The sequence below is a fragment of the Danio aesculapii genome, chromosome 21 (assembly GCF_903798145.1).
Source record: "Danio aesculapii chromosome 21, fDanAes4.1, whole genome shotgun sequence".
Classification (NCBI taxonomy): domain Eukaryota; kingdom Metazoa; phylum Chordata; class Actinopteri; order Cypriniformes; family Danionidae; genus Danio; species Danio aesculapii.
The window spans coordinates 45,619,964-45,636,688 of record NC_079455.1 but is presented as its reverse complement, the minus strand read 5'-3'; the positions used below and the strand labels follow the sequence as shown (position 1 = coordinate 45,636,688).

The window sequence follows — 16,725 nt, the reverse complement described above, 5'->3', positions numbered from 1 at the left end:
TTATTATGAAATAAGGACAAAAGATTTAAAAGAACCAATTCAAACTAAATCCTTTAAACAAAAATAGGTGTGTATATTCAGTTATTTTTTATTATTATTCAATATATATATATATATATATATATATATATATATATATATATATATATATATATATATATATATATATATATAAATAAAATAATAAACACGGCGAATGGAGTTATAAAGTTCTAATTTGGTCTCATCTGACCACAGGAATTTCTCCCATGACTCCTCTGGATCATCCAGATGGTCCCTGGCAAACTTCAGACGGGCCTTGACATGGGCTGACTTATCCAGGGAAAACCTTCCATGCGATGCATGATCTTAAACCATGACGTCTTAATGTATTACTGATGGTAGCCTTGGAAACGATGATCCCAGCTCTCTTCACAGCATTGATCAGCTCCTCCCGTGTAGTTCTGGGCTGATTCTTGACCATTCTTAGCATCATGGATACCCCACGGGGAGAGATATTCCGGGGGGGCCCCAGTCCAAGGGACATTGAGAGTCATTATTAGCCTTTTCCATTTTCTGACAATTGCTCCAACAGTTCACCAATCTGCTTGACAATTGCCCCGTAGCCCTTTCCAGCTTTGTGAAGGTCTACAATTTAGTGTCTTTTGACAGCTCTTTGGTTTTGCCCATGTTGCTACTTAGACTTTTGACTGATAGTGGGGTGCACAGGTGTCTTTATGACAGCTAACGACCTCAAACAGGTGCTACTAAATTAGAATCATGAGCAGAAAGTAGCTGGACTATTTAAAAGCAGAATAACAGGTCTTTGAGGGTAAGAAATCTGGCTGAAAAGCAAGTGATCAAATACTTATGTGACACAGTAATTTACAAATAAATTGTTAAAAAAATCATCCAATGTGATTTCTGGATTTTTCTTTTTAGAAACTGTCTCTGGAAATGGAAATGCAAAATTCTAGACCCCTCCATGATTACTAAGTAGGAGATATTGGAAATCACAGGGTGATCAAATACTTATTGCCCTCACTGTATATATATATATATATATATATATATATATATATATATATATATATATATATATATATATATGAAGAGTTCAGATGCAATTTTCTTCTACAATGAGCATTTCTCTCAGCCCCTTATGTTTATGTTTGGTTATTTCACATTAAAAGTGATGAAAATTACCAATTCTTTGTCATAAAATGGAAATTACTGAACCTAAACCTAGGTCCCTGAGTAAAAATGGTGATTGTAGAAAAAAATTTCAGATGGCACTTAGAGGATCTGAACTCTTCCTATATATATCCAGTGCTCAGCATATATGAGTATACCCCCCCCCCCATAAATCTCTCATTTAAATTAATATTATTTTATAGGAAGCTCTACAATATTATATTTGTGCATACACATTAGTTTAGTCAATCCTGAAGCCAGATCTGGAGCTTATCTAACAAAATAATTTACAATAATGGTTAAAAAATTAACAGCCCAAATTATAAAAATATAAAATTTAAATTTCAAAAATAGCAAAAATCAAGAGAAACAAAAAATTGTTGAAATTTTGAATGTTGCAATTTTTTTTGCAAATATTTTGTTTGAATTTAATTGTATTATCTTTCAATTTCTAAATCTGTTTGGGGACTAAAATATTATTTTAATAAATAAATCTGTTAAATAAATCTGTTTTGTTTAAATGCACCAAAATATATTACCCATATACACTGAGAAATGGGGGAAAATATTCATTTTCTAAATGGGGTGGACTCATATATGCTGAGCACTGTGTTTATCATAAATTTATGTTCCTTAATTTTGTTAAAAATGTTAATATTTTTATTTAACAAAAATATTTAGTATAACAAATATTTAATATTGATATATAATATACAAAATATTAAATTATAATTTTATAATGAATAAATATTAACTAAACTATTTATATTTTTATAAATTAATTTGTATCAATAATGTTTTGTTAAATGTAATTAAAATGATATTTAAAATACTTAATTAAATATATTTATATAGGTTTTATTGTATTAACAGAAGACATTCATTACCATTTATAATGCAACTCTTTCCAGATGTTCTTCTTGAGAAAGAGTAAAAAAACATCAACAAAATCTGAGGATGGTCAGTTTAATGGGATCCATGTGTGGAGAGGATGTACATATAAACACTGCTCGAGTGTGTGTGTGTGTGTGTGTGTGTGTATGCAGGAGTGTGAATGTGTCTATATGTATGTGTGTATAAGTATGTGTGTGTAAGTATATGTGAGTGTGTATGTATATTTGTGTGTTTTGTGTTTTTCCAGAAGCGGAGACTCACATGCAGCATGAGCCCAAAGTATTCATCCGTCTCCGGCTTGATGGTGCGCAGTCGGGTGAGCAGCGGGTCTTTGAAGCCCCACAGCAGCTCGTCCACAGTGTGTGTCATGAACATCTCAGCGCCGATGGACTTCATGTACACAGACATAGCAGAGGAGACCCAGAATCCTGCACCTTTAACACGATTCATCACAGCCTGAAACACAACATGCGGATCACAAGCAGCTTTAACTCTTCACATCACAACACCACGATCAAAGCACGGCCTGCTGCTGCGGTCACCATGGAGATATCGGTGTTGTTCTAAATGTCTGAATGTTCAACATGATACGCATTCCACTGGGTCTGTCTTCCTTTCTCTCAAATGGTTACATTTTAAAAACACTTCACACACACATAAAGACACACACAGACTCACAAACATGGACTCACACACACACACACACTCTCTATCCCACACACGCACTCTCTCTCTATCATACACACACACACACACACACACACACACACAAACAAACAAAAACACACAGACTCACTCACTCACACTCTCTCTCACACACACACACACACACACTCACATACACACAATGTCCAACGTGCACACATTCATTCATTCATTTTCTTTTCGGCTTAGTCCCTTTATTCATCAGGGGTCACCACAGTGGAGTGAACCGCCAACTTATCCAGCATATGTTTAACGCAGCAGATGCAACCCAATACTGGGAAACACCCATACACTCTTGCATTCACACTCATACACTACACAAAATTTAGTTCACCAGTTCCCCTATAGCGCATGTGTTTGGACTGCGGGGGAAACCGGAGCACCCGGAGGAAACCCACACCAACACCGGGAGAACATGCAAACTCCACACAGAAACACCAACTGACCCAGCCAAGACTCGAACCAGCGACCTTCTTGCTGTGAGGTGATCGTGCTACCAACTGCGCCACCGTGACACCCCACGCGCACACATATAAACTACTCACAAACAAACAAACACACACACACACACACACACACACACACACACACACACACACACACACACACACACACGCACGCACACACACACACACACACACAAACAAACAAACAAAAACACACAGACTCACTCACTCGGGGAGAACATGCAAACTCCACACAGAAACGCCAACTGACACAGCCAAGACTCGAACCAGCGACCTTCATGCTGTGAGGTGATCGTGCTACCCACTTCGCCACCGTGACACCCCACGTGCACACATATAAACTACTCACAAACAAACAAACACACACACACACACACACACACACACACACAAACAAACAAAGAGACACACAGACACTTTCTCCACACACACACACACACACCCACACACATACACACACACACACCCAATTATACAGTTTTTGAAACATGTATTCAGAGGACACAGGACCGCTATCATCTACCACTACCATCTACTCATCCTCAAACTCAAATACAACAGCCCACAAGACAGCAGCCTTAATTTAAATATGCGTGCAAGGCTGCTTCTGAGGTTAGACACACAGTAGTGATGGGAAGTTCAGATCTTTAACGTGAACCGGATCTTTTGTAACAATCCTCCCATGTTAGGACTCATCATACCAAAATCATGTAGTCAGCAATCATAATTTCAGTCAGTTAAACATCAGCAGATCTGAAAAGTTGAAATGTTTCGCAACTGAACTGAAGCCTGACTCACTTTATTTAAACTCCATTACGAATTTCTGTTATGAAATAAACGTACGTTTCATCAGATCTTCTCATTTAAACCCTCGGTTTACCCACGCTGCAGTTGTTCAACTTCAAAAAGTTCACAAGACAAAAGTTCAGTCACAGCGGGCTGTCATATGCTGTTTGTGTTCGGTTCACTGAATCACGCATGAGTAGCATTATCGGTTCAAATCTGATCTCAGTGTACTGTTCTAATAACCGAATAACTCCATATATATGGGTTTATTTAGAGTCAGTGGGGGGTATTAGGCATGTTAATAAGTAAGTAGTTTATGGATAAGTGCTTACTAGAGATGTGAATCATTTCAAATGATTCAGTTCGATTTGGTAAACTAGTTCAACCGGTTCACTTAGAAGATTCGGTTAAAAGAACGATTCATTCACAATCGAATCACTAATACGGAAATAAAACCTATTATTGGGCACAAATGTGTTAAATGAATACTTTTAGTGTCTGCTTGGGTCGTATTTAATGCGTTTGGGTCGTATTTTATTTTGTTGTGGAAGCAACAGCGAGGATGACTGGAGGATCGGCTTGATCTGGCTAATGGCAGCAGGTTTACAGACTCTGAGGTGCTGTGCGGTCAAACAGCTGCAGCGCGCAGTAAATAGATTTACTTCTAAAAGGCATACAGTGTGTATTAAATACATTTACAAAGACGAACAGGAAGGAGGTTTTAGTTAGTCTGAGTTAGTTCTGTATGTACACAACACAGTTTCAGTTCATTCTAGGGTTTTTAAAAACTCATTTTTATTTTTGTTGACCAAAATATTTTTTAATTTTAGTTTTTTCATTTGTTTTCATAAACTATAATAACCTTGTCACACACACACACACACACACACACACACACACACACACACACACACACACACACACACACACACACACGCACACAGACTCACCACAGCAGGGATGTTTACAGTCGTCACCATGTCTACACTCGGGTCTCCCACTGACTTCTCCGGAACGAAGACAAACACTTTGGGTGTGTAAGCGGCCACTTTCGTCCCGTTGTCCACAAACGACACATTGCGTTTGGGCCTGTACTCTCTGAAAGCACACACACATACACACTGAGTTAAAATAATATGATTAGATCAGATTAGATAACATTTAGAGGAAATATGATGAGCAAGAAACCAAGAAAAGACATTAAAACCCAAACAATCACAGTCATGCAGTGGAAAATGAGGAGAAATGGACAATAATGCAAATAATGACCACAGGAAAGAAAACATGATCTGCAAGAACAGGATGTGGTACGCAAAATTATCCATATAATAAGTATAAATGACATGTTCAGAGTGCTGAAATGGGGAAAATGAGACGTATATAAAATGATAATAGATGGACAGAAAGTACAGTATGGTGCAAAACACTTGCTATTTGCATCAACATTATTAATGTATTTTCTGAATATATGAAACTTGTGGTTTTAGAGCGCAGTAGTTCATCAGTATGGTGTTTCTCCTCCTCCTCAACACAGCATCAGCAAGTCCTGCGCAGCGGCCAGAGAGGTCTTGAGCCATTCTTCTTCAGAACAGTCTTCAGGTCACTGTGATGCTGCTGGAGGAAAATCTATCCTGACTCGCTCCTCCAAAACACCCCAAAGTGCTTAATAATATTTAGGTCTGGGTACTGTGCAGGCCATGGGAGATGTTCAACTTCACTTTCATTTTGATCAAACCACTCTGTCACCAGTTTTGCTGTGTGTATTGCTGCATTATCACTCTAATACACACCATCGCCTTCAGAATACAATGTTTGACCCATTGGGTCGCATTGTCTTCCAGAGTGGTTGGGTAGTCCTTGGCAGTGACCCGGTGACCATCTAGCACCAGTATTGGGCAGAGGGCATGCCATAATACTGAGCCCAAACCATCACTGATCCCCTCAAGTTTCACTCCAGGCATCAGCAGTCTGGGGGGACACTTCTTTGGGGCTTCTCCACACCGTAACTCTCCCCGATGTAGGAAAGACAGCTAAGGTGAACTCATCATGGAACTTTATGCCCATCGACGATATATTTTACAGTGCGTACAGTAAGTCGTGCGGTGGTTTTCAGCGACAGGCTTCAGCCACTGTCTGTTTCAAGGTCATCAGTTCACCGCTCTTCACCGATGTTTACCGAGCACAAACACAGACGAGCAATCCGCAGATGAATCGACTGACCTTTACAGCTTTAAACGCTCCAGTGTCCATGTATCTGTGTTTGCACTCGGTGAAGAGAGGTGAACTGATGACCTTCATGGCCAATCACAGTCATTTCTGTTGAGCACTGGTGAATACTATGGCTAATCAGCGGTGTTTATGAGCAGGCTTTGGACGTTTTAAAAGTTCAGTACCAGGACAACACTATTACAGACAACACGAGGGTGTGCTACAGAGGACTGCAGTGTTTTATCGCTCACCGTGTTATAGGCTAAAGCAGGGAAGCGTCCCCACAGTGTTTACCTGCTGACATGAACTGAAGCCTAGGAGGACACTTGGGCGTATTACTCTAAAAGAGATTGTGATGTTGTTTGATGCCTAATATGCTTTAAATAGTTTAAATTAAACTGAACTGAATGATATTAAAGTGATGTTTACATCATTTATGCATTTTGAAATCGCGTCGACAGCTGGGGGTTTGTAGTCCACAGCATGTTGCTGCAATGTTTACAGTGCTGATCCTATACTTCTGGGTTTCGTCCCACTGCAGCCTCGCTGTCGTGTTTTAAAATGGCAGCCATGTGAAAGAAGCGTATGGTTTCACTACATGTGGAGAGCGTCACATGACCTTACTGCAATTGACGCAAATGACGTTTATTTATTATAAATATATTTATGCTTTTTTTGGAGTCAAACACTTTGGACAACGCTTGAACCAAATTTAAGACCTCATAAAAACATGATTAAGACTTTTTAAATCCTTTTAAGGGCCTTAATTTTCTCATAATTGATTTATCAACTTTTAATACTTTTTAAGACCTCGCGGACATCCTGTATTATGATAGGATAGTGGAGGACTAACAGGAAAGCGTTGAGAGCAGAGAGAGGAGAAGGATCGGCATAGGACCCTGAGCTGGGAATCTGACTCGGGTCGACGTGAGCACCATGGTGCTTCAGTATACGTCGCCGCACTTAACCACTAGGCTATTGGCGCTGACCAGACCAACAGTTTTGTTGGAAACAGGAGAGTTGAGCTGCACATTTAATTCTGCAGTGAACTGGGCAGCTGTGGTTTGATGTTTTGTTTTGTCAGCGGGACATCCATTTCAGACAGCTTCCACTGGAGTCCCCAATTCCTCCTGTTGGATGTGGTTCTTCTTCTTGGTGGTTTGTTAACATTAGCCTGGATACCGTGGCTCTTGATCATCACAGATGTGCCAGCGAGACGCACTGATGAACTCTGATATGTCACACATAATGTTGTGTGCACTGTAATATTTTAATGCTAATTTTTACTGGCCAGTGTAGTGTTGTAGGTTTGGCTAAATGTGATCAGCTGGTGTTCAATCTTCATTGATCTTCATTCCAGCAGTAAAAGCAGAGTGTGGAGGTTTCATTAGCAGAGGAACAGCACAGTTTTGGATCAAAAACTGCAACGCACACAACATTGTGACATATCAGAGTTCAGAAGAGGACAAATTGTTGCAACAATTTGGCAAGAAATTTCATATAAAGTGTAAATGATCAAATAAATAAGCATTTAGATTAAAATTATAGTCGTTCAAAAGCTCACATGACGCACAACTATGATGCACAACATTAGACGAATATAATTAGTGTCTGGCTCTCTGCAGCTCAACATCAGATCATAGATTTCTGCTGAAGTGTTTTCTGTTTGCTTTGAATTACCCAAGTTTAATGCAAACAAACTGAACACGGCTGGCCTTGGATCAGCGCAGACTTTGATATTTGTTTAAGGAGGGCCGTGAAGCTCAACACACACATGACGGCAAACACACTGATAAAACACCACACGCATTCAACTGTTTTACATTAATATTCAAAACACACACACACTGTATTATATATATTTGTAATAATTATCATGATAGGGTTTCATATGTTAAAAACTGCATGTATTTCATAATAATAATAATAATAATAATTCATTCACTCATTCATTCATTTTCTTTTGGACTTAGTCCCTTTATTCATCAGGAGTCACCACAGCGAAATGAACCGCCAACTTATCCAGCATATGTTTTACGCAGCGGATGACTTTCCAGCCGCAACCCAACACTGGGAAACATCTATGCTGTACACTTTTGCATTCACACTCATACACTATGGCCAATTTAGTTCATCAATTCCCCTATAGTGCATGTGTTTGGACTGTGGGGGAAACCAGAGCACCCGGAGGAAACCCACACCAACACTGGGAGAACATGCAGACTCCACACAGAAACACCAACTGACCCAGCCAGGACTTAAACCAGCGGCCTTCTTACTTCTTACTGTAATAATAATAATAATAATAATAATAATAATAATAATAATAATAATAACAACAACAACAACAACAACAACAACAACAATAATAATAATAATAATAAAAACAATTATAATAACAATAACAATAATAATACTAATAATAATAACAATAATAATAATAACAATAACAATAATAATACCAATAATAACAACAACAATAATAATAACAATAATAATAATAACAATAACAACAATAATAACAATAATAATAATAATAATAATAATAATAATAATAAAAAAAACAATTATAATAACAATAACAATAATAATACTAATAGTAATAACAATAATAATAATAACAATAACAATAATAATAACAACAACAACAACAACAATAATAATAACAATAATAAAAACAATTATAATAACAATAACAATAATAATACTAATAATAATAACAATAATAATAATAACAATAACAATAATAATACCAATAATAACAACAACAATAATAATAACAATAATAATAATAACAATAACAACAATAATAACAACAATAATAATAATAATAATAACAATAATAATAATAATAACAATAATAATAATAACAACAATAATAATAATAATAATAATAACAATAATAATAATTATAACAATAATAATAATAATAATTATTATTATTATTATAAAAATAATAATAACAATAATAATAATAATTATAATAATTATAACAACAATAATAACAATAATAATAATAACAACAATAATAATAAATAGCTTTAATTATTAATATTAGCAATTAATTAATCAATGCAAAATCATTTTACCAATATAAAATAATAATTTATTAAAAACTAATATATTATTATCTCTAATATGTTTAATTTATTATTTTATATGATTAATACTAATAATAATATAGTATTGATTATTAATGATAACAATTAATCAATCATTACAGTATAAATGTTCCAATATAGAATAATAATATATTAAAAACTAATACATTAATATTTCTAATAATATATTAAATAAAATAAATTATAGCATTAAAATGTGTGTGTGTGTGTGCGTGTGTGTGTGCGTGCGTGCGTGTGTGTTATTGTAAAAAAAATATTTAGAATATGCTAATGCTTTTTATTTAAAATATGTATATATACATACACATATTCAGATGTATGAAGGGATTGATGCTTAAGACACAAGATTAAAGCATTACATAATGCATATGGAGTAATTTCAGGAGATTAGACATGTGCTGTGATATTAACACAACAGTAAAGGTTTAGCGGTTCATATCTGCAGGTCACATTAGTTCTGTTTTACGACATGCATTTGTTTAAATTATTAAACAGCAGAAGCGGAGAACTGAGCACAATGTAACACAAGTCAATACAACACGGTTTGTCCATTAGTTTGCACATTTTCCCTCATTGGATTAAAAAGTTTATCCTACACAAGATTTAGGTGCATTTTTAAACAGATGCATCTATTTTATGCACATTTATAATTATTGCATAAAAATAGGCAGATGGAAACTTTATTGAAGTCAATGATTTGGTCTCTAAACCTTTTTTTTTTTTTAAATATCTTTAAATAAGAAGTTAATCCTTCTCAGTTGTCAATTTTCAAAATGTGTGCACACTTGGTGTTTCCATTAAAAGCACAGTTCATCTAACAATGAAATTCTGTCATCATTTACTGTTTCAAACCTTTAGCAGATTTTTTCTTCTGCTAAACACAAACAACGATACTTTGAAGAATGTTAGAAACCTGGAACCATTGACTTTCATTTGTTGTTCCTACTATGGAAGTCGATGGTTACCAGTTTCCAGCATTCTTCAAAATATCTTCATTTATGTTCAATAGAAGAAAGAAACTCATAAAGGTTTGAAAAAGAGTAAATAATGAATACTTTTTTAATTTTGGGGGTGAACCTGTAACCATTCACTTCCATTGACTTGTTTTTTCTACTACGGAAGTCAATGATTAACAATTTCCAGCATTCTTCAAAATATCTTCTTTTGTGTTCAATAGCAGAAAGAAACTCATAAAGGTTTGAAAAAGAGTAAATAGTGAGAACATTTTCAATTTTGGGGGTGAATATGTAACCATGGAGTTCCATTGACTTGTTTTTTCTACTACGGACGTCAATGATTAACAATTTCCAGCATTCTTCAAAATATCTTCTTTTGTGTTCAACAGAAAAAAAAACTCATGAGGGTTTAGAGCAACTTGAGGGAGAGTAAATAGTGAGTAAATTGGTGTTTTTGGGTGAACTGACCATTTACATTTATGATTTGTAATGCTATAAAGGTTTCACAGTATTTCCTCAATTTTTTTCTTCTGGAGAAAGTCTAATTTGTTTTATTTTGGCTAGAATAAAAGCAGTTTTTAATTTTTTAAACACCATTTTAAGGTCAATATTATGAGCCCCTTTAAGCTACATTTTTATTCGATAGTCTACAGAACAAACCATCATTATACAATAACTTGCCTAATTACCCTAACCTGCCTAGTTAACCTAATTAACCTAGTTAAGCCTTTAAATGTCACTTTAAGCTGTATAGAGGTGTCTTGAAGAATATCTAGTCTAATATTATTTACTGTCATCATGACAAAGAGAAAATAAATCAGTTATTAGAGATGAGTTATTAACACTATTATGATTAGAAATGTGTTGAAGAAATCTGCTCTCTGTTAAACAGAAACTGGGGGAAAACAGCGGGGCTAATAATTCAGGGGGGTTAATAATTTTGACTTCTGCATGTATTTTTGTGCATGTGAATCCTGCACGTGCTCAGTGTGTGTGTGTCTGCTGAAGTGTGTGTTGTCAATCTGAGCATAAATCCTCAGGCTGCGGCCGGAGAGTCTTTAAGATGCTTACAGGAGACTCGTGCGTAAGACAAACACACATCCCCTTGCTTTAATGCGTCTCCTGCTCTCCTCTTCAATAATTCATATAGCGCTGCACAACTGTATGCTTGATGGCTGATTCTGTTTCATGACATTACATGATGCCTTTCTCAGCCGTTTTTATTCATTTTAACCCTGTTTAAATATAAATATAATGTGTATTTCATTCTTTGTTATTTTTATTATTTGGAATACTTGTATTTTATTGGGCAGCATAGTGACTCACAGCAAGAAGGTCACTGGTTCGAGTCCCGGCTGGGCCAGTTGGTGTTTCTGTGTGGTGTTTGCATGTTCTCCCCGTGTTGGTGTGGGTTTCCTCCTGGTGCTCCGGTTTCCCCCACAGTCCAAACACATGCGCTATAGAGGAATTGATGAACTAAATTGCCCGTAGTGTATGTGTGTGTGTGAGAATGAGTGTGTATGGGTGTTTCCCAGCACTGGGTTGCATCTGAAAGGGCGTAAAACATATGCTGGAATAGTTGGCGGTTCATTCCGCTGTGGTGACCTCTGAAATAGAGACTAAGTTTAAGAAAAAATGAATGTCGTATTTCATGTTTCACTTCTTCTAGTCCAAATATCTAAAAATTCGTAAATCAAGAAGCATTTTCTGCACAAGCACAACTTATTTTCTAGCTTTCAGAAATAATGAGTCAATATTAAGTGAGTTTGTGATTAAAATAAGCAAAATAATCTGCTAATTAAGTAAGCAAAATATTCTTATGTCAAAAGAAAAAACAAGATTATTTTTCTTACCCCACTGGCAGATTATTTAGTATGATTATTATGTTATGTGATTCATTTTAATATGCTATTAAACATTTTGTTTGGCTGTTTTATAATAAAAAAAACAAGAAAAATGCACCTTGTAAAATATAACAGCATGTTTTGTTATGCTTCACTTGCACATTCACATCAAGACTGAAACACATCTGTTTAGCTGTGCTTTATCTAAATGAGCACACCGCTACGTCCTACAGATCGCACTATAATGTCTTGCTTCTCTTCTTCATTTATTTATAACCTGTTTTAACACATTTTGTTTTTAATTATTTTAATCATTTTATTTTCTTGTCTCTTTTGTTCTTGTTTATGTAAAGCACTTTGAATTACCACTGTGTATGACATGTGCTGTATAAATAAACTTATTGCCTTTATGTCTTACACTTGCATCTTACATTATTCAGTTATATAGTGTTTGTATGTTATTTTATAAAATGTTTTGCTATTGTACTGTATATGTGTTACTATAATTTATGTACAGTGTTTTAATGACAAAACAACAGCATGCACAGTTTATAATAATTCATAACAAGGAATAGCAAAAACAAGCAACCTATTTTATTTATGTGATGCTATTGTGTTATGTTTTGATGTTAAATAATAAAAAAACATTACAACATAATAGATAAACATGTTTTGTGAGTGTTTGTTAGGTTTGGAGTTAACATTGTTTTATGTCATTTTTTTAAAATATGTTAATTAATTTTATTTCAGATTTTATTAAAAAAAAAAAAACAAAGCCAAATAGCATGTTAACTTTCATTTAATCTTCTTATTTATTTTGTTTAATGCTATTTATTTGGCCAACTTGGCCATGCAGGACTCCCTAGAAGAGATTTCGTTTATCTCAATGAGACCTTAATGGAAAAATACAGGCTAAATAAATAAAATGCTATGCTTTAAGCGTATTGAGACATTGATCTCAGAGGAGGACAGAGATCATAGGGCTTTACCCAGTGACTCAGCATAAAAAAAAACACTATTTCACAAGCCTGATTTCTGCTTCACTTTTGGTATTATTCTGACCAAATATGAGTCTAGAAATGCTTATGAGAACTAGTTCTTAGACAGAAGCATCTGGATAGGAACTATAAGAGAATAACACCTGTTGAAGATGTTTTATAAATAGTGGTATTTTGGACTAATGTGGGCGGAGCTACCCAATGTAAAGCCACAGAAATAATCAATAGCGTTGCTCGATATAAACATTTTTCGAAAGAGCTCCACTTCCGATTATTAGTTTTGAAATCAATGTGTTTGATTCAGAATTGGTTCATCACTGTCACTTTAGATAGTTTTTTGATACTTTCCACTAGTTATATATAATTTACATGTATTGAATATTATATTAAAGCGTATAACTTTAATTGCATGCATTCCACACCAAAAAAATATGTCTAAAATGTGCAAAACTGTCAATAAGACACTAATTGTACAGTCAAATCACAACATTAAAACCCTAAACTATGAGCATGCAGTTAATTGTTTATTAATATTAATATTGATTAATAATCAAAATACAATTTAACTAAATATATTTTAACTATATTTAAGAAATAATAATGAAAATGTAAGCTTATGACTTAAAGTAGCCTGATTGCTGATAGTGATGGGATAATTCGATCATTTTACCCACCCTTTAAGTCTCGTTCAGTGAGATGACTACATCTTATTCAAGCCATTTCTTTCAGTTTGCTAAAATATCATTCAAATGTTAATCCAAACACATCTTCAACTAGCTCAAATGCTGATCAAACTACAAACAAGGCAGAACTAGAATGCTGAGAGAAAGAGAAAATAATCCATCAATAGCCGCATTTCCACTATCGGGCCAGTGCGAGCCAGGGCTTTAATCGGGCCAGGCCGGGCCAATAGCCCGGGAGGTTGAGAAATGAGGCTGAAATCATGTCGCGTTTCCACTGTCGGGCTAGTTGCTCGCAGCGCGTCATGCAAACACCGCCCCCAGAACGTCCCCCGAATCAAACGTCACATAACCCGTCACACAACCCGCCCACTTCAGCGGGAACAAAAAACTCAAATTATAACAAAACGTAGTGATGCCACAAACACAACCTGGCATCACTACGAGAGCTGGAAGATGGAGAACACCGAAGCCATTGCTTTTTTACTGTTTGTGGTCTGTTGGTGTAAGGCCAGACAGCGATCCCTGGATAAGGACATTCGAGTTCGGCGGCATTTACTTCGAACACAGATTTTGGCTGCAAGGCGCAAAAGAGCAGCCGAGCGACAAGAACGACGTATACAACGACAACTGCAACGACAGTGGATGAACATGGTAATATTTCCCGTGATTGTTTTTGTAGCATTTTGTTGTTTGTAAATACCATCATATTTGCCGTGTTGTTGTTAATGCCATCGATTGTAAGGATGTAACCGGATGATAAGTATTTCATTTCTTGCTCTTAAAGTAGCATATATGCATAAAAACGTACTGACCAGTACTGTCTGCTGTCCATTTTTTCTTCTTCTTAGTGAGTTGATCAAGCGCGATAGCAAAACAAATGTACGGGAAGAAAGCATCTTGTCTCCTCTTTACCTGACAGGAAAACTCCGCCTTTGTACGTAACCCCGCCCCGAAGCCCCAGTTGGCCCTCCTTGGCCCAAGGTATTCGGCGGGCCGAAAAAGGCCGGACGCTGGCCCCAAGGAAGCCCCGCTTTGGCCCGATTACGCCCCGGAAGTGATAGTGGAAACGCGACTGGCGTTGGCTCGCCCTGGCTAGCTCGCTTTAGGCGCGATAGTGGAAACGCGGCTATTGTTTACTTGGGTCTTCTGTCTATTATTAGCTCAGCGTTTTTATGCTTATTTTGCACTGATAGGAATAATAATGTAGGATCAACTGAGTAGGATAAACTTTTTATCCGATAAGAATAATGGCCCATAAACTACAATGTAAACAGATTTAGTGGGTAAAGTCAACGCATGCAGTTCATCAGTATGTGTGATGTGTGCAGCACATGTTTCCAGCACATTACATAAGATCTGAAATGTTGTTGTGCTGATTGTAAAAGGCCTCAGCCCTCCGTCATAACAGTGCTTCAGTATTATTATTCTTCTATTATTATTCCCTTCCAGAACTGTCTTGAGCATCCGCCAACCCTAAGAGTGTCCCACGCCTCTAAAAGCCACACTACACTTCTCTCAGTGATATCTGTGCAAGTTTAGCAGGAAGTCGTGATTTTGTTCTCTTTAGCTTCTCATGGGATGGAAATGCTACTTTATTTACAAATATTTGTATGCTCATAATAATTCACATAAATCTAATGCACATCTGTGGATGGAAACACAGCTATTGTTGTCTCAGTTTTTGTTTGCATGTGAACCCAATCATCCGATGGTCGGTGTGTGTTATGTACCTGTAAGTGTACGGCCCCATCTCAGACAGACGAGCTTTAGCTTCTCCTTTCAGGAAAGCCTCAGGATTGGTGACATTGAAGAAGAAAAACTCCATGTACACTGGAGGAGGAGGATTCTTCCATGTGGCAAACACTTTACTGCCTTCTGTCAACGTTATCTCCTGAAAACACACACACACACACACCACTGTATGAGAATTCATCATAAACATGTGTGGGTTCGGTTTCGAGGCCTGGTCAAACTCTTTAAATCATGTCTGTCAGCGCTGAACTCATTCTCTATGAAAAATGACTTACTGAAGTATGTTTTACAAGATAAAGAGGTCATGAACTTTCATTTTGTGAATTTTGTACTGTTCTCTGAGAACTAAAACATGCTTACTTCACTTGTGAGTAAATACCCTGTGAGTAAACCTGTTGCTTTAAAGCGATTAATTGACTTTACTTAAATGAGTAAACCTGTTGCTTTAAAGTGATTAGTTGTTTTTACTTAAAATAAGGGAGTAAACCTGTTGCTTTAAAGCTATTAATTGACCTTACTTAAATAAGTGAGTAAACCTGTTGCTTTAAAGTGATTAGTTGTTTTTACTTAAAATAAGGGAGTAAACCTGTTGCTTTAAAGCTATTAATTGACCTTACTTAAATAAGTGAGTAAACCTGTTGCTTTAAAGTGATTAGTTGTTTTTACTTAAAATAAGGGAGTAAACCTGTTGCTTTAAAGCTATTAATTGACCTTACTTAAATAAGTGAGTAAACCTGTTGCTTTTAAATCGATTAGTTGACCTTACTTAAATGAGTAAACCTGTTGCTTTAAAGCGATTAGTTGATTTTACTTAAATATGTAAACCTGTTGCTTTAAAGCGATTAATTGATTTTACTTAAATGAGTAAACCTGTTGCTTTAAAGTGATTAGTTGTTTTTACTTAAAATAAGTGAGTAAACCTGTTGCTTTAAAGCTATTAGTTGACCTTACTTAAATAAGTGAGTAAACCTGTTGCTTTAAAGTGATTAGTTGACCTTACTTAAATAAGTGAGTAAACCTGTTGCTTTAAAGTGATTAGTTGACCTTACTTAAATAAGTGAGTAAACCTGTTGCTTTTAAATCGATTAGTTGACCTTACTTAAATGAGTAAACCTGTTGCTTTAAAGCAATTAGTTG

General features: G+C 35.8%; 1 protein-coding gene across 1 annotated transcript in view; it reads right to left on the bottom strand.

The window, feature by feature from the left end:
* scarb2b (scavenger receptor class B, member 2b) overlaps positions 1 to 16,725 on the bottom strand; it is a 74,172-nt gene that overhangs the window by 36,747 nt on the left and 20,700 nt on the right. Inside the window, exons 2-4 of the mRNA XM_056447030.1 lie at positions 15,567 to 15,727; positions 4,976 to 5,123; positions 2,329 to 2,523 (exon numbers count right to left, since the gene is read on the bottom strand). Of these exons, the coding sequence (XP_056303005.1) occupies positions 2,329 to 2,523; positions 4,976 to 5,123; positions 15,567 to 15,727 (504 nt within the window). The remainder of the gene's footprint in view (positions 1 to 2,328; positions 2,524 to 4,975; positions 5,124 to 15,566; positions 15,728 to 16,725) is intronic.